Here is a 22311-nt window from a genome sequence, read left to right on the forward strand (position 1 = left end):
TAGCTTCCTTCCTTTGGACCTCAGATTTCTTCCTAGTTGTGTCCAAGATCCTGGCTGTCTGGTCTTCTCATGAATTCCCATGAGTATTGGGGGGCATCTGAGGACCCCTCTCCCTCTTCCCAGAGGTTGGACACTCGCCTACCCCTCCCCCCAAAAGCAAGGCCAGGCCAGCTGTTATGGCTAGAGATGCCAAAGCCAGGTTCCCAGACCCTGCGGTTCCTCCTGGGTCTCTTCCAGGCCCTGAGGATGCTGTGGTCTCTTTTCCTACTCCCTCCCCTCCTGCTGGCCCAAGCCGAGGAGGCTGCCCGGGGGAGGCAGGCAGGGGCCTGGGGCTGGAGGAAAGGTCTAACTCCCCTCCCCCCTCCTTCCCCTGCTGAGAGGGTGAGGAGGGTGGGGCTGTGGGAGTTTCACTCTGTTTAAAAATACACAGAGGAAGCGAGCTGAGAAAGTGAGAGAGCCAGAGGGGACGGGGAGAGAAAGGGGAAGGGGCAGGCCAGAGGGGGAGGGTCCTTCGAGCTGATGTGAAGGCATTCAAGAGAATCTTCTCATCTCTTTGGCTCTTCTCAGCCTCCCAAAATGACTGAGACTCCCAAGAAGACAGGGAAAAAATTCAGTGAGTATTGGGGTCTTTCTCTTTCCCCACTTTTGGTGTTCGGGGCGGGGGAATTTGAGTGTGTTCGTTCAGTTCCAAACCTTACCATGCATGGGCTTCCCCCATAGTTGTTTGCATGATGTCTGCCTCCCTCCCTCCTGGAAGAGACAGAGGGAGCTGATTAGCCAGCTGCTTCATGGCCCAGGTCCATGATTCTAGATCTAGAACTGAAAGGGACCACAGATGCCATCTGATCTAATTCCCTCAGGGAAACTCAGGTTAAGTGACTTATCCAAGGTCACACTGATAATAACTGCTATAACTTGAACCCAGGTCCTTTTGCTAACAAGTAATTTTTTCCTTTGACTGTACCATGCAGGGGCAACAGAGGCAGAACAGAGAGGTAGTAGATGGCTTGGGGTAGCCAGGAGCCAGATCTGGGGAGAATTGTGTCATAAGCTTTTCTACTAGACTATAAACTCCTCGAAGGCAAGGATGTAGTCTGTTTCATCTCTATCTCACAGGCCCCTGAAATGATGTCTTGCTAGCAGTAGGCACTTGCTCAGTAAATAATAGTTGGTTGAGTGAACTTCAGTTCGGTTCAGTTGAATAACCGTACTCTGAGCAGCTGTTCTGAGCCCAGCATCATGCTCAGTTTTGATGAGGATATACACATTGATAAAACTTGGTCCCTGCTTTCAGGGGAGATAGGGCATATCCACCAATAACCAACGCCAACTTGGGAAATGCCATGAGAGAGGTAACCACCACCAACCACAACAAACAACAACTATGAGAGCAAAGTCCACGCCTTCCAAAGCAAATGTGCTTTGAGAGCTTAGAGCAAGGAGCAGCCGATTCCGAAGGGAATGCTCAGGGAAAGATTCTGGGAGAAAGTGGCCTTTGACTTTGACCTTGACCTTATAAAATGTGGAGGAGCTAGGGGGTGAGAGTACAAGGTTACAGAGACAAACAGGCTCTCCTCTCCCTTCTGAGGATATGTTGGTTTTATTTACAGTAAGGCAGTGGAGAGAGCGCTCTCTCCAAGCCCCTGTCTCCCAGGACTAGGTTCCTGGTCTCCTTAGCTTCCTTCAAGTCCCTTAAAAATCCCACCTTCTTCAGGAAGCCTTTCCCAAGCCCTCTTAACTTTAAGCCAGTGCCTTCCCATGTTAATTATTTCCAACTGTATTATCCTCTACCTTGTTTGTATATACTCCTTTGCATGCTGTCCCTCCCCATGAGGTTTTTGCCTTTCTTTGTAACCACAGCACTTAATAAAGTGGCTCACAAAAGCCCAGCAAAGTAGGTACCATACGTTTTGCCATTATAATCAATTCAATTCCTTAATCTGAAGTTTGGGGGGTTTTGACTGTTTTCTCTCACAACTAGCTAATATGAGAATTTTTCCATGACTACTCATATATAACTTATTTTGAATTGCTTGAATTCTTGTGGGTGGGGGGTGAGAATGGGGGGAAGAGGAGTTGGAACACAAAGTTTTTTTAAAATTGGTGTTAAAATTGTGTTTTTTACATGTATTTTGGAAAATAAAATTCTATTCAGCAATAACAAAAAAAAATAATAAAGTGGCTCACACAGCAGGCACTTAAATGCGTGTTGACTGACTGATTGTATCGAGTGCCTTCCCCCTACTATGATGGATGCCCTCTCCCATCTCTGGGTTTGTCTGCATTGAGCCTCCAAAGGGCTTCCCCTATGATAGACAGGACCCGCAGGCTCACAGGGCCAGCCTCCCCACAGGGTCTGGCTAGAACAGATAACAGCAACCAAAATCTTCAGCCTGGTGGTAATCTGATTGGTGTGTGTGTGTGTGTGTGTGTGTGTGTGTGTGTGTGTGTGTGTGTGTTTAGGGTGGGGGGAAGTCAGAGACCCCTCTTCCCATTCCCCACAGTCTTATTGAGTTAATCACTCCTCTCCTACTTTGTTATCCCCCTCAAATCACCCCTCACCTCCTCCTCACAGAGTTCTTTACTCCTCCAAGGCTTCTCATAAACATTGCCTTCCTTCGAGGTCCCAGTGGTCTGCTATCCTCTCTGTGAAAGATCCTTTCTTGATTCCCTCTGGCTATTAGCACTCTCTCCATCCTGAAAAAACTTCATATTTTCTTCTGTTACCTGTCGTATCCTCTCAGCAGAAAGTAAGCTCTATGAGGGCAAGGCTTTTCCTATTTCTGTATCCCCAGCACCTAGCCTCTGGTCTCCTGTGCAAATAAGTGTTTGACAAATTAAATGGAATTAATCCACAAATATAACCTGCTGAGGAGGGCAGGACAGGGGATTATTAGACCTATTTTACAGAGAGGGGAAACAGAGCCAGAGAGAAGTGATTTGCTGAAGGGTCAAATAGTGAATTAATGGTGTGTGTCTCAGATCTTGGTCCAGGGCTCTTTCAATGCCTGCCAACTCTTGTATGCCTGAGGAGTGGGGTTGGCTCACTGTAGACTGAAGTGTGTGTGTGTGTGTGTGTGTGTGTGTGTTTGGTTTATAATGATTTTTGGACTCAGGGTATGGTCTGGCCAGTGTCATCTCCTGGTGAAGACTTGGAAGGCCAGAGCTGGGGATATGGAGGCTTGTGAGAACTGGTCAGTTTGGGTAATTCTTGGAACTCAAGGGAGGGAAAGGAAGCAGAAAATGAGGAGCTTGCCTCTGGCCTAGATTTCATGATGTGGTTGTAAGGACGGACAGCCTGGGAGCCAGAGGTCTATACTCACATGCCCCAGGATGTGGGGAGATGTTATCACCCCAAAGCAGGGGTTGCTGGGTGTTAGTGGCCTGGGTGGAGCCTGGGGGGCCCCAATAGCAAGAAAGGGAGGAGAGCAACCTTTATATTTCTGAGTAGATGCACCCTTAGGCACGCCCACACATACCCTCAAAACCATCTCACTCACCCATAACCAGGTATACAGTTTCCCACACACAGAAATTAAGAATACTCCCACTAACACACATATACTTACAAGCAGTTCTCTCTCACACTCTTTTCTCTTTCTCTTTTTTCTCTCTGTCCCTCCCTCCTTCCTCTCTTCCTCCCTCCCTCTCTCCCTTCTCTCTCTTTCCCTCCCCCCCTCCTCTCTCTCTCTCTCTCTCTCTCTCTCTCTCTCTCTCTCACTCTCTCACACACACACACACACACACACACACACATACACACACTCTTTTCCCCCAGTGAACATTTCCTAGAATGGGGATGGGTCTATCAGTTATCAGGGTTGTATACTGACATTCCCATTATGACTTGATGTTGAGATAGGTGGCACTGTGCATAGAGTATTGGACCTGAAGTCAGAAAGATCTGAATTCAAATCCTACCTCAGATATTTTCTTAGCTATGTGACCCACCCTAGGCACCCAACTGCTGTCAGCCTCCATCATCTCATCTGTAAAAATGGGGAAGATAACAGTATCTACCTCACAGAGTTGTTGGGAGGATCAACTTGGCTTTACAAACATTGAGACTCTACATAAGAGCCAGCCTTTATATAGAGTTTTACAAATATTATCTCATTTTGTCATTACCTACAACCCTGGGAGGGAGATACTATTGTTAGGCTCCTTTATGTTACAAAACCAAGAGGAATCACATTTGAGGTAGAATGTTAGAGCAAGCTGGAAGAGGTGCTACTAAACTCCCTATTTTTAAGATGAGGAAGCTGAGGTAGGCAGAAGTTAAGTGACTTGCTCAGGGTCACACAGTGTCGGGGTGAGGTTTTGGTGTGTGTGTGTGTGTGTGTGTGTGTTGTGTTTTTTGTTGTTGTTGTTTTTAGTGAGGCAATTGGGGTTAAGTGACTTGCCCAGGGTCACACAGCTAGTGAGTGTTAAGTGTCTGAGGCCGGATTTGAACTCAGGTATTCCTGACTCCAGGGCCGGTGCTCTATCCCTTGCGCCACCTAGCTGTGAGTTTTGAGCTTATGTCCTCCTGGTTTCAGGTTCAGCACTCTATGTTCTATCCCATCTAGATGCTTATATATAGGTTAGCTATTATTATAGATGCCAAGGTATCAGACCCTGAAACCTTTCTCTCGTTCATCCACTTCAACCAGAGTTCTTCAAGTTTAAGGCCTTCGGAAGTCTTTCTAACCTTCCCCGGAGTTTTACCCTCCGTCGCTCCTCAGCACCAGTTAACAACCCTCCCTGCCTGCAGCCAGATGCCTTTGAGAACACACAGGATGACATGATCAATGTCCCCAAGAGCCCTGGGGCTTATGCCCGCTCCAGTGACATGTACAGCCACATGGGTACTCTGCCTCGGCCGGGCTCTAAGAAAGGCAGTAGTCGGCGGCAGGACCAGAAACCACGCAAGGAAGAGAATTCCTCAGCTCCTAGTCCACTGTCCCGGGAGCTGCCAGAAGTCCCAGCTCCCACTCCTGACCCGGTGTCCCGGGAGTTGCCTGATATCCCAGTCCCAGTCTCCCCAACAGAAGAGAAGGTGACTACTACCAAGGGAAACATTGCCCTGTGTCACCCAGGGCCTTTGGAGGGCTCCCCAGGAACACAGCACATGGGCACGGGATCAGAGGCTAGACAGCCAGTGGGAGAAGCCCCCGAAGAGAAAGCCCTTCTGGATACCTCATTAGAAAGGTAAGTGCCCTTCTAGAGAGAGCTTGGGCAGAAGGAGGGTGGATCTACCCCTAGGGATGCCACCTTTGGGCCTATAAGAGATAGCTGGGTGTAATGGATGGAAGGTGCCTTGGAGGCAGAAAGCTCAGAGCCCACAGACCTGGATGGCTCAGTGCTCCCAGGAAACTCTTCAATACTAAAGATTTCAGAATAGTTACAGATTTCAGATGATGGGAGAGCCAGAGAGAGGGATGAAATCGCAGGTCTGAGCAGAAAAAAAACACCTCTTTTTTAGCACCTAGCTCACAGTTCTCATAAGGATTAAATGAGAGAAAAGATGGAGAGCACTTTGCAACCTTTGAAACACTATGTAGGTATCAATTGTTGGAATTTGAAGAGGGTGAGGAAGCCTGAACCCAACGGGCATGACTTGGAATGACCAGAGAGGACTATGACTGTCTAGGAGGAGGCCAGGCAGAAGGAATTCTGGGAACTCAATTTATTCACCAAACATTCCTTGAGTAGCCAGCACGTGCATTGATGGGGGTTGGGATGATAAATAAGAAGTGCTTCGTTCCCTCAAGGAGCTCATAGTCTTCTAGCAGGGCCAGCATTCTCTGCTAAGGGCCCAGTTCATGATACTGCTAGAGTTAGTGTGCTTAGAGAATTCATTCAGGTGAGGGGCACTTCATTCATTCATTTGGTCTGTCAGTCGACAAGCATTTATTAAATATTTAGAATGTGCCAGGGATTGCCCTGAGGATATGAAGAAAGTAAAAAAACAAACAATTCCTGCTTTAAAGGAGTGTACATTCTAATGGGGAACACAACATGTATATATGAGAGATATACAGAGTACATGAAGATAATCAGGGTGGGCTTCACCGAGGTGGAACGTGAGAAAGGGGAAGGACCATAGCAATCATCATCTAGGGCCACTTCATCTGATAGAGGATACAATTGAGGCCCAGAGAGGGGAAGGAAACAGCCAAGATCACATAGCACCTAAGCTCAATGTCGGGGGTTCTCTCCACTACTGTGTGATTCCTGTCCTAATCCCACCACAAGCAGGCCCTCTGAGCCCTTGAGGATGGGGGTGGGGGCTGAGGGGCTGAGGGGGCTGTTTCCTCCTCTGCTCGGGCTTCAGTTGTAAATAGCCAACATCCCAGTGTTCCAAGAGCTGGGAGGAGGTTAGGGGGAGGAACAGTGGGCAGGACAGCTGGAGGGGAGGGGTTCCTAGCTTCAGCCCAGCCTCCAAAGTTCAGCCCAGCTGCTCAGTCACTGGGGCGAGAGGGACTTGAACAGAGGGACCAGAAGTTTTCTCCGGCTGGAGCTGGGGAGCCAGAAACCCAAAGAACCAGATGACGGAGGTGGGCAGGCGGTACCACACCCTGGGTCATAGAGGGTGAGTAAGCTGGACACCCCTGTGAGTACTAGGGAATGGGGCGGCAGGAGAGAACTGACCCCTTTGTATTACAAAATCAGCAGGACTCAGATTTAAGGTAGAATGGTGGGGCAAGATGGAAGGGACATTTGGGATCTACTGGACCAACCTGCTCATGGGGATGGGGAAACTGAGGCCCAGAGAGGGGAAGTAGCTTGCCCAAGGTCATGCCAGAGGAAGAGAAGAGTGCTGAGGGGGTCAATCTGAGCAGAGAAATCTGGAAGTAGGTAAAGACAGATGAGAGAACCAGGCATCAAGATGTGCCCACATCCGCCCCGAGGGTCCAGTACCAGATACCTCTCCTTTTGATTGTTTAAGAGGCTACAGCTTGCTGCTAGCTTGAAGGGTGTCAGACATTCTCTCTTGGTGGAGGAGAGGCTTCTGAGTTATTGGGGCACCCCTTGTTCCAGCAACAAGGGTTTGGAGGCAAGGGATTGGTAGGGCACTGGGGTCCGGAGCCCCTGGGGTGTCCAATTCTCAGACCCCTGCCCAGGGCCCTGTTTCCTTCTCCACTTACCAGCCCTGCCCCAAGATTTTATCAGTCCCAAGAGTGTTGAAAATAGCAAACTCACTTTAGTTTCCTGTTGGCAAACATGGGGTAACCTGCACGGCACAGAAAGCTAGAGACCAAGGCTTTAGGATGGGACGTGTGGGCTGGGGCCATGGTCTCTGGAGTCCCAACCTTAGGAGGCATCCTGGGCTCCCTGACACTTCTGATAGCATCTCACCTGGCCTCAGTCGTCCCCCACCCCCTCCTTCTCAACGCCCTTTCCCTTCTAACATGAGTTAGACAGAGTCAGGAGACTACTCGGGTCAATGTATGATCTTGGGTAAGTCACTTCCCATAACTTCATCATATGTAAAATGATGTAAATGTATCATATGTAAAAATGATGTAAAAAGGGTTGAGATGAAATAATCTCTTAGCAGTCTTCAAGTTCTAATACCCAGTGAGTCTCACCCAGAGTAGATCTCCTTATTCTGAGACACACACCCCTTCCGCCCCAGGGCACTGTCTCAGACTCTGCCGTGGAGGGAGGGAAGAGGGAGAGAAGGGGACCCGGGTATTCATCAACCCTAGCCCAGTGAGTCAGATCCTGCCTGGTCTCCAGTGCAGATCACAGGATTTAGATTTTAGGGATCAAGACCAATCCCCCTCTGAGAAGGGAAACCGAGGCACAGAAAAGTGAAGGAACTGGGCCAAGGTCATATGGAGACTTAATCCTGAGCAGTATCCTCCAGATCCAATATTCTTTCCATTTACATCCGCCTTCTCCACCCTGGGCTTATCCCTGTGTATGCTCCTCCCTCCCTCCCCCTTTTCCCTGACGCTGGGTTGCACCTGGCTGGGGAGGAAGGAAGGTGAAGAGGTGAGGGCTACAGAAGTTCCTTCCCATACCTCTCCAGAGTGTCCCAGCGGAACTCCCTGTTGAGATCACCCAACCAGGAGGGGGCGGGGTACCAGGGGGAAGCATCCAAGTAGAATAAGGCTCTGACTGGCCCCTTTAAGAAATCATTGAAGCTCGGGGGGCAGCTAGGTGGCGCACGGATAGAGCACCGGCCCTGGATTCAGGAGGACCTGAGTTCAAATCCGGCCTCAGATATTTGACACTTACTAGCTGTGTGACCCTGGGCAAGTCACTTAACCCCAATTGCCTCACCAAAAAAAAAAAGTTAAAGAAATCATTGAAGCTGAGGTTGCCCAGGAAAAATATTCCTCCCTCGCAGGGCAGAGAGGGCAACAGGAACAGGTACTGGGTATCCTTTAAGAACAACCTTTAGAATTTTAGAATCTTGGAAGAACTCTCCCATGCAGAGAAGGGAACTGAGGCCCAGAGAGGGACAGTAACTCACCCAAGGTCACACAGCAAGTCACTGATTAAGATAGGACTTGAACCCTTGGCTTATGACCCCTATCCAATGACCATTCTATTATACTACAGGTCTCAAAGTATAGTCTAGACCAGAGGTCTTTAACCTGGAATCCACAGATAGATTTCAGGGGGTCTGTGAACTTGGGTGGGAAAAAATGACATCTTTATTTCAATATAATTTATATCTTTGTAATCCTACAAATTTTATTCTATGCTTTTGAAAACATTGTTCTGAGAAGAGGTCCATGGCCTTCACCAAAAGGGACTACTGTGACATAAACCATTTTAAGAATACATTTTCTAGGGGGCAGCTAGGTGGTGCAGTAGATAAAGCACTGTCCCTGGATTCAGGAGGACCTGAGTTCAAATCCAGCCTCAGACACTTGATACTTACTAGCTGTGTGACCCTGGGCAAGTTACTTAACCCTCATTGCCCTGCAAAAAAAAAAGAATCCATCTTCCAGACCTAATTTATTCCCCACAGCTCCTCTTTAGGCTGGGAACCAGGGTAGGATGGGTGATCTGCTTGAACTACAGGAGAGATTGGAACCCTAGAGAAAGGCAGGGTTGTGCTCAGGGTCATAGGTAGTGTGGGGGAAAGTGACCTGAACCTAGGTATTCCTCATTCCCTGGTCTATTGTGTCAGATCCTGAGAAGAGGGACAGAGTCCGAGTTAGAGCTCCCACCTCAGGAAGATGGAGGGGCAGCTGTGGGGGGTAGCTCTGGTTCCCCCTCCCTCATTTTGGAATGTTGACTCCTGGCCAAGAATTCCCCAGCCCCCTGGAGTCCCACGGTCCGACCCTCTTGGTCTCTTGGGATGACGTCAGTTACAGGGCATCTGTTAGCGATTACCAGCTTTGGGGAAGGGGGACTGAAGAGGAGGGTATATTTCCAGCCATCCTGTCCCCAGGCGGTGGGTGTTGGAGAGGGGGTGTACCAGAAGGCAGCCCTCTTTGCCTCAACCCCCAGCCCAGGGCTCAGGGGCATGACGGCTGGGGCCTGTCAACTGGAAGGCCACCCCTCCTTCCCGCCTCCCCAGCCGGCTGCCCTCCTGCTCCCAGCATCCTGCCTCAGCTCCCTCCTCAGCTTTCTCACAATCCCTAAGACCCTCAGACAACTCTGACTGTGGGAATCCGGGGCCAAGGACTCAGGGCAGGGACTGGGGGTGGGGAGGAGCTGTCTTGCTTGGAGGACTTTGGAGTCAGATTCCTTGGCATTCATGCTTCCCATATCCCTGTCTCCACTTAGAACCACTTAAACGGGAGACATGGATCCCAGCCTCAGGGGACCCAGTCTTGGTCAGCTTTCTCCTGATTCCTAGTAGAGCAGATACCCTACGATCTGCACCCCCACACGCACACATACACCTTCAAAACACACAGACACACTGCTTTGGCTTCTTCTACATCCAGACCCGTTTCACCCTCTCCCACAGGATCTGGGCCTTCTTGAAATCTTAATCCATTGCATTAAAGGGAGGGAGCATTGACCAGGAAGTCAGGAGAACAATGTGTAGTGGTGGGTAGAGGGCTAGGCTTAGAGTCAAGGAGATCCGGGTTCAAATCCTCCCTTTAAATCTTACCAGCTATTTAATCCCGGGCAAGTCACACATTCTCTGAATCTCAGTATCCCTATCTGTAAAATGGGGATGTCATACCTTCTAGCAGTGATGTCAAACTCAAATAGAAGGAGGAGCCACTAATCTATACATTTGAATCCTTGAAGCCCGCATACCGACTTAGTTTTAAAATATAATATTATCTGTGTTCTTTTCTATTTTTATTAATTTTGTTAAATATTTCCTGATTACATTTTAGTCTGGTTTAGGCTCACTGGGAAATGTTATGGGCCATATGTGACCTGTGGGCACATGCTTGGCCCCCTTGCCTTTCAAGGATGTTGGGAGGCTGAAATGTGATAATCTGTGTAAAGTGCTTTACAAATTTTAAAACACTAAATAGGGGCAGCTAGGTGGCACAATGGATAAAGCACTGGCCCTGGATTCAGGAGGACCTGAGCTCAAATCCAGCCTCAGACACTTGACATTGACTAGCTGTGTGACCCTGGGCAAGTCACTTAACCCTCATTGCCCTGCAAAAACAAAACAAAACACTAAATAAATGCCATTTATTACTCTTCTAGCTCCAGTTGGGCCACTTACTGTGTGTCCTTGGGAGCATCACTTAAGATCTCTGGGTCTTACTTGCCCCATCTTTAAAATGAGTGGGTGGGGCAGCTAGGTGCAGTGGATAGAGCACCAGTCCTGGATTCAGGAGGACCTGAGTTCAAATCTGGCCTCAGACACTTAACACTAGCTGTGTGACCCTGGGCAAGTCACTTAACCCCAATTGCCTCACAAAAAAAAAAAATTAAATTAAATTAAATGAGTGGGTAATCTTAGGTACTTTCCAACACCAATGTTTACATGTTGGCCCCTGATGGAAAACCAGGGGATAAGAAGGAAGGCCATGCCTGCCCGTGGAGGGGCTGCCTTCTTTCTTAGTTCCTTCCCATCTCTGCCGTTCTATGATCATCAGCCTTCCGTGTCCCTGCCATATTTCAAACCCCATCTGGCTTGTCTCCAACACTTGTAAAATCGCAGTTGGTACCTCTCGGGGCCTCAGTTTCCTGATCCATTATGTGGGAATAATTACACTTGCTCTGTTGACCTCCAGGGATCTTTGCGAGGGTCAAATGAGGTCATGGACGCAAAAGCACTTTGCAAACTGCAGAGCACTAGAGAAACTAAGGCATTTATTATTGATATTCTCTCCCGGCCTCCTGTGGTATCTATATAGGTAGCCTCCCAGGATCCTCCCTAGGATTATCAATCCTGAGTGACTGGAAGCTGGGTGTTGCTGTCCTCTGGGTTTTGGTCAGGAGAAGGGAAGGAGTCAGGTCTAAGGGTCAAAGTAGTCAGAAAAAGACCAGGTGGTACTGAGCAAGGGACATGAAAATGCTGCTGCACCCCTTTGTCTCTCTGACCTCACAGGTCAGGTTAGCCAGCCATAGGCAGGGAAACTGGGCTTCCTCTATCAGCCAATCAACAACATTGATTAAGTATTTGCTACACTATGGGCACTGTGCTAAGTGCTGCAGCTACAAAGAAACACCCCCACCCCCAACTACAATTCCTCTTCTCCAGTAATCTATTTTCCCTTGGCCTTTGATGAGTTGTGATGAGTCCAGCACCTGGTCTCCCTGGGGACAGTCAGGCTGAACTCCTTAGCTGTCAATCCTCCAAACCACAAAGGTCCCCCCAAAACCCCTGAACACAAAGGTCCCACAGCTTCTGATACAGCTTCACCTGGGAGAATGAGGAAGGGCTGATGCTGTAACAATCACAGTCAGGCCTGACCTTGACCCTCTCCAGCATTCTCTATGTCCCCCCCCCCCCACGGGGTAGTTAGAAACACGAGATTATCTCAAGGACACACACTCACAGAGCACAGTGAGGCAGCATTAGCCCGGAGACGCAGAGGAAGTCACCCGGATTCCCAGAGCCACACTAGTCTGCCTCTGAGAAGTTCCCCTTGCTCTCTTTGCTTCTCTCTGGATTTCTCCCTTGGATAATCCGCTAGTGTCCCAGTAACAGGAGGGGGCCTCTATGATAAACACCAGCCCAGAAGCATCTTGTAAATGAAAGTGATCCATATTCTATGGTGCACTGATGAATGAATGAGGCATCAGGTTTTCCAAGGGGAAAATCTCCCTTATGGCTTTTCTCTCTGGAAAAATACTTCATAATCATTTCAAAATATCTGCCGCTGCCACCCAGGATCTGGCAGATGGGCACTAGGACAAGCCTGGAGTTCTGAGAGTCTTAATTTCATCAAAAGGAAGATCGCATCTTGGCTGTTCCCAGAAGGCTCTGGTCTAGCCCCTTCACTAATTTTTCAAGATCCCTGAGTCTTTAGAACCTTCTGGAGAATCTGGTGACCCTTTCTCTCAAAGACTGGGGACAAGTACAGGAAGTGTCCACCCCTTGATATCCCTCGGCATAAGTCCAGATGGGACATGGACAGGAAGATCCTCTCTTTTCATTGTCTCCCTCTTCCCAAGTCAGCAGCCAACTTGCTGAAGGAATTGGTTCCTTCTCCCCTTCAGGCCTCTATTTTCCTCTTCTCATCCCTCTAAAAAGCTGTCTCACTCTAGAAGCTGAAGGAGGAACATCATCTTGAAAAATGCCATGAACTCTCTGAAAAAGGGGGGAATGAGTTATTAAAATACTTATTAGCATAATTATCTAAGCTAATGAAGGAATTAACAAACATTAATAATCAAAATAGATTGGCTTATGTGATCAATTAATGTAATTAATGATGATTAATCAAATCATTAATGGAACTGACTTATCTCAATTTTTGCTGTTATTGAATAATTGAGCACCTTGTAAGTCTACAAAATGAAAATATAAAAATAGATGATTGGAGCCAGCTATTTTAAATAATTAACATGCTTAATTAATGGAGCTGATTTTTTTTTAAACATGATTTTTTTTTATTACTGGATTTGATCATGCTGAAGGAGAATCAGGGGAAAATAGAGCAATTGACTTAATCTGGATAGATCACATTAGTATTTGAGCAAAAAGAGGCCTTAGGAGTCATCTAGTTCTGTCCTTCTCTCTCTTTTTTTTTCAGAGCAATGGGGGTTAAGTGACTTGCCTAGGGTCACATAGCTAATAAGTGTCTGAGGCTGGGTTTGAACTCAGGTCCTCCTGAATCCAAGGCTGGTGCCTTATCCACTGCACCACCTAGCTACCCCTGTCCTTCTCTTTTTAAAGTCAAGGAAACTGAGGCCTAGTGAGAGGAAGGGACTTACTCATTATTTCAAGGCTGGTGAGTAACCAAGCTGAGAGTGGAAGCAAGTTTCCTTGCAGGATGCAGTGCAGCGTTCTTCCTTCTGCATCTTCTGCCTGCCTCACATTCATTCTACAGCCTCACGCCTCAGGGGGCCTGGGCCCTCTGATTCCACAACTGTTTCTTGGCCTTGTCTGCCCTTCTGCCTTCTTGAGCTCCCTAGGGCTTTGCCCTTCAGCCCTCAGGCCCTAGGTGGGAGGAACCTCAGGCAGGAAAAGCCAGAGGAAACACTTGTGCGATCCCAATGTCCCAGGCCCTCCCAGTTCCCAGAAGTGGAAGGATATCCGGACCTCAATGGCCGGAAACTGTAGGATGAACCACCTCACCCGGGAAAAACAGGGTGGGGTTGGGGGGGCGGGGGTAGTGGTATGCCTCATTCTATCTCCCTGCCATATGCCCCCCAGAGGGGATTTGGAACCGTGCAGGAGATGGCTCTGTCTACTTTAGATGGCAGGCCATGCCTAAAATACAGGTTGAAGAATTGGGATAAAAGTCTGGCAAGGACTTCCCGCTGCTCTTTGTGGGGAGTGGTAACTCAAATCATAAAATGACAGCGCAGACAAGGAGCATGGCTATGAAGCAGCAGGCCATCTCCCTCAATTTATACTCGGGGGAAGGGGAGTAGGGTCTAGAAAAGGATGGAGACTTGTCCAAGGTCACATAGCATGTGAATAGGATCATGAGATTTTAGAATCATCACAAAGGCAAGACTAACCCCCCAGGTGTCTTGACACCCAGCCTAGTGCCATTACACCCCTGTTTCAAGAGAGGTTACTGAGAAAGGTTCAGAATGTATTAGTTCAGCACCTTTTAGCCCAGCTACAGTCCTGGCTACAGAGGGAGACATCTTAGCCTTTCCCATCCTTGGCCCCTCTCCTTGTCCACCAATCCTTCAATCAGTCAATAAGCATTTTTTTTTTGTGGGGCAATGAGGGTTAAGTGACTTGCCCAGGGTCACACAGCTAGTAAGTGTTAAGTGTCTGAGGCCGGATTTGAACTCAGGTCCTCCTGAATCCAGGGCCAGTGCTCTATCCACTGCGCCACCTAACTACCCCATTCAATAAGCATTTAATAAGTGCCTACTGTTTGCCAAGCACAAAGTATACTTCAAAGGGGTCTTCCAAGTGGGACAGCTTGGTGGGGTCTAGGTGGATGCATAAGTGGTGATGGTTGGGGTTACTTACTCTCCTCTGTTCTTTGCAGTGTCCCTAGTGCTCTGGAGTCAGGTGGGGATTATGTGAAGGTGAGTACCTCCACTGTCTTTCTTTCTCCTTTCCCATCATCTAAAAGTGAGGAGGGGGCTAGTGGCAGGGTAGGGCTCGAGGAAGCTGTCTGGGTCTTAGAGTAGTGGATTATGAAGGGAAGTACTCCATTGTCTTTCTTTTTTCCCACCATGTGAAAGTGAGGAAGGGGTTAGCAGTGGGGTGGGTCTTGGGGTGGTGGGTTATCCCTCTCTAGTGTACTGCCTCACAGACCATTTGAGAAAACATAAAACCATGGAACAGTGGCAAGAGCAAGAGCCCTAGAGTCCATTCTGGTCTCTGAGGTTCCCTGTGTGACCTTACCCTCCCTGGGCCTCAGATTTTCTGATATATAAAATGAGGGGGCAGCTAGGTGGCACAGTGGATAAAGCACCGGCCTTGGATTCAGGAGGACCTGAGTTCAAATCTGGCCTCAGACACCTGACACTTTCTAGCTGTGTGACCCTGGGCAAGTCATTTAACCATCATTGCCCTGCAAAAAAAAACAACCCCACATAAAATGAGGGGTGTTTGACTAGATGACCTCTGAGGTCCTTCTGGCTCTAGATTTATGACCTCCTCATGAAATCTCAGAGCTGAGATTAGAACCCAGACCTCCTGACTTCTAGCCTCGTTAGCTCTTTTCACCACCTGAATTGAGGGAGGAGGGATGACAGGATGATGAAGAGTCTGGAAGCCATATCATATGAGCAATAATCTGGAAGAGAAAGATGGCTTCATCAAGGGGGAGAGAAAACAGAAGGCAGAACACAAACGCCAGCAGAAGTTACAGAGAGGCAGATTTCAGCTCTGTAGAAGGAAGGACAATCAGAGTTGTCCCGCAGTGAAATGGGCTGCCTCCCTGGGTAGTACAGGAAGTAATGGGATAACAGCTTGGAAGGTCATCTAGTCGAACCCCATCATGTTTACAGATGAAAAAACTGAGGCCTAAAGAAGGGCAAATGACTTGCCCAAGGTCACACAGGTAGTGAAATGGCAGGATATGAATTCTAGATTCTGAGTTCCTTTAAAGCAGAGACTGTAGTGGCTTCGTTTTTGTTTTTGTTTTTTTATCACTTAGCACAGTGCCTAGAACATAGTAGGGGCTTAATAATTGTTTACTAACTGGTCAACTGACTCCAAATCCAACATTCTTTCCACTGTAACCTCTGTCAAACATCACTTGTCACTGAAGGGTCACTGCATTGAAAGGAAGCTCTAATAAAATTAATAATAATAATAACAATCACAGCAAAAGGGAGGTTTGTTAAGTGACCTCTACTTAGCTCTGGCATTCTAAAATTCTATTTAAAGGGCCTATATGAGTCCTTTTGTAAGGCCAAGAGTCCCTTAATTTATTCTTTTAATAGGAATAGGATTTATTATTATTATTATTCATTACAATTGATTGGTTCTGAGCTCACTCTTTCAATAAGATGTTCAGGGCCAGGAGAATGTTTATGTAGGGGAATCTTTAGCGCCACCCCGCCCCCCTACATAGAGCACGAGATGTCCCTAGCCCTTTCTCCCCGCAGGACCCCACTATAAAGTTCTCTCAGGGGGTTCTCTCGTCAGCCCCTCCCCAGACCCCCCCCCCACACACACACACATGGTAATTCTTCCTAGGTGCATGACCCTTTCTCTCTCAGACCTTCCTACTGCAGAGCCTAAGAGCCCAGGGATGGAGCTGGCCAGCACTCCAGGAAGGAGAAAAAGGAAGGGAGATGTGAGAGAGGGGAGGGAGGAGGGGGCGAGGCTGGAGGCAGGCTGAGGGAGGAACAATAGCCCCCTCCCCTCTCCCTGGCTGGCTAGGGGGGTGGGGTCTCCCCGCCCCTCCCTCCCTCCCCCCACCTCCCTGCTCCTCCCCTAACAAGGAGATGAGGTAATTGAGGAAGAGGCACAGACCCAAGCTGAGCGGCTGCTGGTGGCCCCAGCCCTGGTCCCAGCCCAGCTCAGCCCCCCTCAGTGCTCCAGCCCCCTACCACCCTCCTAACCCCAAGTGAGTCCTTCGGCTCCTGCTGCCCCCGGGCCCAGAGCCCAAAGCGGCCAGCGATGACGGAGCGCTGCAGCCTGTGGAGTGCCCTGTCAGCAGCGGCATGCTGCTTCTACCGGGGCTCCTTCGTGCAGGTGAGGGGTAGGGGGCTGCTGGGAGGGAGGCGAGAGGATGCCCTTTGCCTCGGGGCTTCAGGGGGTCAGGTGGAGTAGTATCCTGGGCCAGGGGCCAGTTGTCTAGCCGCGGAGGCATCTGGGGACACCTCAGGGTTGTTTCTATAAGGGGACAGTGACGGTAGGCAGGGGACCATGTCATTCTTAGTCTATGTTGTGGGGCTTGTGGCTGGTAGGGGACCCCTCTTGTTTATTGGCTTCATGCTTGGGGTCAGAGGAGACAAATGGGTGCTGCCCACTTGGAGTGCAAGGGGGTGGGTGGGTGAACCTACTGCGGGGCTGGCTGGTCTGCCGCAAGGTGAGGGAAAGGGGGGACCTGCCGCCACCCAGAAAGGAGAGAGGGCTGCTCTTTCACTGACCCCCGACACCAAGCTCAATGTCCTTGTCACTTTGGGGTGACAGGGGAACACCCTCCATTCCTTCTGCCTCCCCCCACCCCCTTCCTCTGTGGATGGAGGATCTGGAGCGAGCAGCGGCATCTCCAATTCTGGTTTTAGGAAACCGGTTTGTACCTCCCCTGTGCCAGCTCATTCTGCAGAGCCAGAGCTCTGTGGGTCAGAGGGAGTCAATGGGGTCACTGTCTCCTGCCAAGGGGCCCTTGATGCCCAGGAAGAGTTTCCCTCTGCCCTAGCCCCTGCCCTTCACAGCCAACCTGGAGCCCTGAGCCCCTTCAAACTTGGGGAAAAGGAGTATAGTAGGGAAGAAGGGAATTGTTCCCATTGTATCCAGGAGAATCTATCCAGGAGACTGATCTCTGATTTCTGTTCTGTGGTTGTGCTAGGGGCAGGAGGGCTGGTGAGGAAAAGCTATGGGGCTTGGGACTGGGCTGGAGCTTAAGTGCAAACCACTTATCTGCCCTTTGGAGAATTGCCTGGGCTAGGGCTAGGGGTTGGTTTGGAATTGTTGCCCCATCAGGCACTGTCATGTCTAAGGTAGGGGTTTCTGAATTCCTAGTAGCTTGGCAAGTGCAGGTATGGGACTAAATCCTGGCATTGAAAGAGTTAACCAAGAGCCAAGCAGGCAGAGGAGGGGGAGAACCTCAGCCTCCCAGGATGAGCATCAATCTTGGATGTGTTGGGCTTCCATAGGGTTGGGAAACTGAGGCACAGGAAGGGTTAAAAGAGAAACCAAATGGAAAGGGGGGGCCTAGACAGGAGCAGACTAGTCACTCACACACACCCCCCATCATTGCTTTGCCGCCCTCCCTTCACTTTGCCTTTTAGGCTCCAGCCTTTTTCAGGGAAACAGGGTGCTGATAATTTCTCCCTTTCCCTCTTTCCCCCTCTCTCTCACACACGCTCATCCCTGAGCCCTGTATGAATGACTGGCCCCCATCCAGCTGACAACAGCATCCCTGCGGCCTCAACCAATCACATACCAGCAAGCTGGGAAGCAGTGAGATCATCTCTGGCCAATGACAGGGCAGAGAGCGGATGCAGCACCGGGGACTCTTCTCTATCCATCCAGTCAGGCCTCCAGCATCCCCTCCTCCCCTAGACCCGAGGGGCACAAATCCTCTAGGTTTAATGTGAGGACTCCTGAGGACAAGGAGGTGATAGAGACTCAGGTGTCCCCCTACCCCAAGCTTTAGGGACATCTTTTCAATTATAGTCTGCATGGGTCAGGTCTCTCAGCCCCCTTCAAACTCTTCACTCAGAATGTCAGAGCTGAGGCAAGCTAAGGTTCAGAGTGGAGCAGTGACACAGCCCATCAGTAGGACAGACCCTGTCAAGAGTCCCTTTCCACTGAAACCCATTGTCTCCCTTAGTTCTCTGCATCTTGGAATATAGTTGCTTAAAGCACTGATCAAGGCTGGGGATGGATAGGGGAAGATTTCAAGGCACAGATTTCCCTTTAGTCCTCCAAGCTAAGTCAGGGCAGTTGCTATTCTTTCTGTTCTATCTTGAAAAGGGAAATAGCAAGCCCTCATCTCCCTCCCTCCTTCCCAGCACTATTCTCCCAGGCTCTGGGTCTCTCCAGGATTCCGTCAGCCTCCTGCCCACTGGGGATGGAGGAGCCAAGAATAACCTGTCGAGTTCACACCTGTGGCAGGAGAAGAAAGAGGAGGGGAAGAGGGGCATCAGGTGTCAAAGTCATAATGATTGGAGAGAAGAAAGACGAATAGAGGTGTGGTAGGAAGAGGCTCGACTAGCAGTCAGGAGCTCTGGGTTTGGAACATCCTGGCTCACCCACTAACTCTCCATGTGACCTTGGGAAATCCCTTCCTTTCTCTGGGACTCTTCCTTATCATCTGTTAAATGTGAATACTCATTTCTGCCCCGCCTACATCACAGGGTGACATTCTGGATGGGAAAGCTCTGTCCAGAGACAAGCAAGGGATTCTCCTCTTCTTCTTCTTCTTTTTTTTTTTTTACATATAAGGTATTTTATTTTTTCCGTTACATGTAAAGATAGTTCTCAACTTTTGTTTATACAAGCTTTACAATTTCAGATTTTTCTCCCTCCCTCCCCTCCCTCCCCCCTCCCCTAGACAGCAGGTAATCTGATATAGGTTATATCTATATATCTATATACATATATATATATATATACACACACACACACATATATATATCCATAATAACATTAATCCTATTTCTTCATTAATCCTGTTATAAGAGAAAAAAATCAGGGCAGTAATGTAAGGATTCTCCTCTTCTTGGGGGAAATCGCCTTCTAGACGCTGGGCCTTGGTGCCTCCAGTAATAGAGGAGCCATTTGCAAAGGATTCAGAGAGGAGGATGTGATGAATGCCCAATCTGTGGCTAACACCCCCTGTCTTTCTCTTCCCAGTTCTCAAAGGAGAAGTACATATTGGACTCTTCCCCAGAGAAACTTCACAAAGAACTGGAGGAGGAACTCAAACTGAGTAGCACTGACCTCCGAAGCCACGCCTGGTACCATGGCCGCATTCCCAGAGAGGTGAGGGGGCCCCGAATGCCTGGGGCCTGGCTCCAGCTCTCCAATGCCCGTTTCCAGATGAGCCCAGTTTCTGGGGATTTGAAAATGGTTCTTGCATCCGCATCTGACTGGATTGGGGTGGGGGGCCCCCGGAATGAAGGTCTGAGTGTAGAGATTGTCAGAGCTGTGTGGAAGGGCCAGGTTAAGTATGGACTTCCCCACAGCCTGGGGTCACAGATTCAAAAGACTTTAGACCCAGAGCTGGGAGGAACCTCAGAGGCCATCCAACCGCCTCATTTTAAAGATGAGGAAATGGAGGCCCAGTGAGCAAAAACGACCCAGATCCTGCAGGGTGTGAGTGGCAGTCAGGAGGTTTCCTTTGTAACTTGGCTTTCTAGATGGTGGCTAGGGGCAGAAAGGGGCTTAGTAACCCAGTATTTCCAATCCAGAATCTCTCGATCCTCTTCCTGGGAGAGGAAGGAGTGAGGCTTTCTGAGACGGATGCTCCTACCTCCCAGCCTTCTGTCCCAGCCCTGGTCCCAGTCCCCTGTAGATATCACACTCACAAGGCAGAGCTTGCTCGTGTAATCATAATTGGTGTAGACTGTCTAGACTAGGAAGATAAAAAACTTCCATGTAGGCAGAAAAGTGAGGTTTGTGTGAGCAGGAATCAAACAGCTGCTTTTTACAGGGCGCCTCTAGGGAAGTGCTCAAGTACTCTTTGGTAGTGGTGACAGTTATTGGTGGTGATGATGGTGATAACAGCGTTGGCAATAATAATGGTATAAGAATGGGTGGCAATGGTGGTAACAGCAGGGATGGGGATGGGGGTGATGTCCATGGTGATAACGATAGTGATAATTGTACTTACTGGAGTAAAGACAATAAGGCGGATGTTGGAGACATGATTAAGTGGTGGAGTACCTGCTAGCAGTGATGACGAGGATGGTGGCAATGACAATGAGTTGGTGATGCTGATGATATAGGAACAGTAATAGTGATTATGGTGGTGGTGATCGTGACAATGATGTTGATTACGACGATATGAGTGTGGATGGGACTGATCTTCTCCCTTTTCCCCTCAGACGCTTAGATCTGAATATGAATTTGCTTGGCCCCTTGTACGTTGGGTCTTGATATTGGCGTGTCTGCACCCTTCTCCCCTCTCTTCCCTTTTCCCAAGTGCCAGGTTCTGAATACATTTCTCCACAGGTCTCAGAGAGCCTGGTTCAACGGAACGGTGACTTCCTCATCCGAGACTCATTAACTAGCCTCGGTGACTACGTCCTCACCTGTCGTTGGCACAATCAGCCCCTGCACTTCAAGGTCAACAAGGTTATGGTGAAGGCCAGTGAGAACTATACCCATATCCAATACCTCTTTGAACAAGAGAGCTTTGACCACGTGCCTGCCTTGGTCCGCTATTATGTGGGAAGCCGCAAGGCTGTATCCGAACAGAGCGGAGCCATTATTTACTGTCCCATCAATCGCACCTTCCCCCTGCGTTACCTGGAGGCCAGCTATGGGCTCGGTCATGGCAAGTCTGGGGGCCCTGCCAGCCCCTCCAGCCAGAAGGGAGGCCACATGAAGAGGAGAAGTGTCACCATGACCGATGGGTTGACAGCAGACAAGATAACAAGGGGCGAGGGCTGCCCTACCAGGTAAGGGACCTGCAACAAATCACTTCTCTTTTCTCTCCGTTTCTCCCTCTGTAAAAATGTAGCCATTGGACCTGATGATATCTGAGGTCCTATCCACCCTTAGCATTCTATGCTCAGTGGCTCAATGCTGCCCACCGGTGTGCCCATCCTATTCTTTTGAGGAGAGGAGGAGAGGTTCCTCGTCTGCCTAGACCTTACTGAGCTGAGATTTCTCCTTCATCTCTCAATACTCTATATAACCCCAGTGGCAGAGCTAGAAGGAAGCAGGGCCTTCCCCATGAGTTTGCACATTCCCTTTCCCCCAAGGAAGGAGATAACAGTACCAAGGACACTGACATAACTTTCTCCTAGAAGTCTTTTATTGTGGGTAGAACCCAGGCACCTAGATCCTGGGACTCCCTTCTTCCCCAATATATTTTTCTCAGTTGCTTCTCAAAGTCCTTTCTATAGCTTATCATAGAACCACAGAATCCTTACTCCATTGGGACTTATCCCATGGCATGGATAAGAGAAAGCCACTCCTGGGTCATTTCCTCTCTGTGCCCTTTGGGCAAGGAGGTACCTCCTCTCATCCTGGGCCTGAGAATGTTGGAAGGGCCTGGTGTTGCTTGAGCCTGGATCAATCCTGGGTGGGCAGCAGCAGAAGTGCTTGTGGCCTGAAACCAAAGGCTGAGAGGCTTGTGCCAAGAACCACAGTATATGCAATGAAGCCAAGTGCTAGATAGCAAGGAGACCCTGATGGACTCAGGGAGCTCAGGGCTGTGCCACCTCCCTTCAGTCCCTGCCAGCTTCTCTGCCCTCTCCATTCCAGAGGAATGCAGTGAGGTCTTCCCACCCTGGAGCAGGAGGGATAGATGGTACATTCTTCACTACCTCTCCTGGGAAGGGCTCTGGCTTTGTTCTCTAAAGACAGAGCCAGACGGATACCTCCAACTTGGGGGTTAAAAACGCTGTGTTAACTATGCCAGTTTCAGAGACAGGTTCTATGGGTGA

At 49.2% G+C, this 22311-nt stretch overlaps 1 protein-coding gene across 3 annotated transcripts in view; it reads left to right on the forward strand.

Annotated features, from left to right (window-relative positions):
• The first annotated feature begins 512 nt into the window (after positions 1–512).
• Positions 513–22311, forward strand: part of SH2D3C (SH2 domain containing 3C) — a 31570-nt gene continuing 9771 nt past the window's right edge. Inside the window, exons 1-5 of one of the 3 annotated variants that reach the window (XM_043990092.1) lie at positions 513–613; positions 4653–5190; positions 14553–14592; positions 19550–19678; positions 20870–21318. In XM_043990092.1, coding sequence (XP_043846027.1) covers positions 577–613; positions 4653–5190; positions 14553–14592; positions 19550–19678; positions 20870–21318 — 1193 coding nt within the window. In that variant the 5' untranslated portion in view covers positions 513–576. Of the gene's footprint in view, positions 614–4652; positions 5191–6451; positions 6575–14552; positions 14593–16479; positions 16718–19549; positions 19679–20869; positions 21319–22311 lie in introns of those variants that run through there. The other 2 variants (XM_043990093.1, XM_043990094.1) reach the window with 2 other exon arrangements.

The sequence above is a fragment of the Dromiciops gliroides genome, chromosome 2, assembly GCF_019393635.1.
Source record: "Dromiciops gliroides isolate mDroGli1 chromosome 2, mDroGli1.pri, whole genome shotgun sequence".
NCBI classification, from domain to species: Eukaryota; Metazoa; Chordata; class Mammalia; order Microbiotheria; family Microbiotheriidae; genus Dromiciops; species Dromiciops gliroides.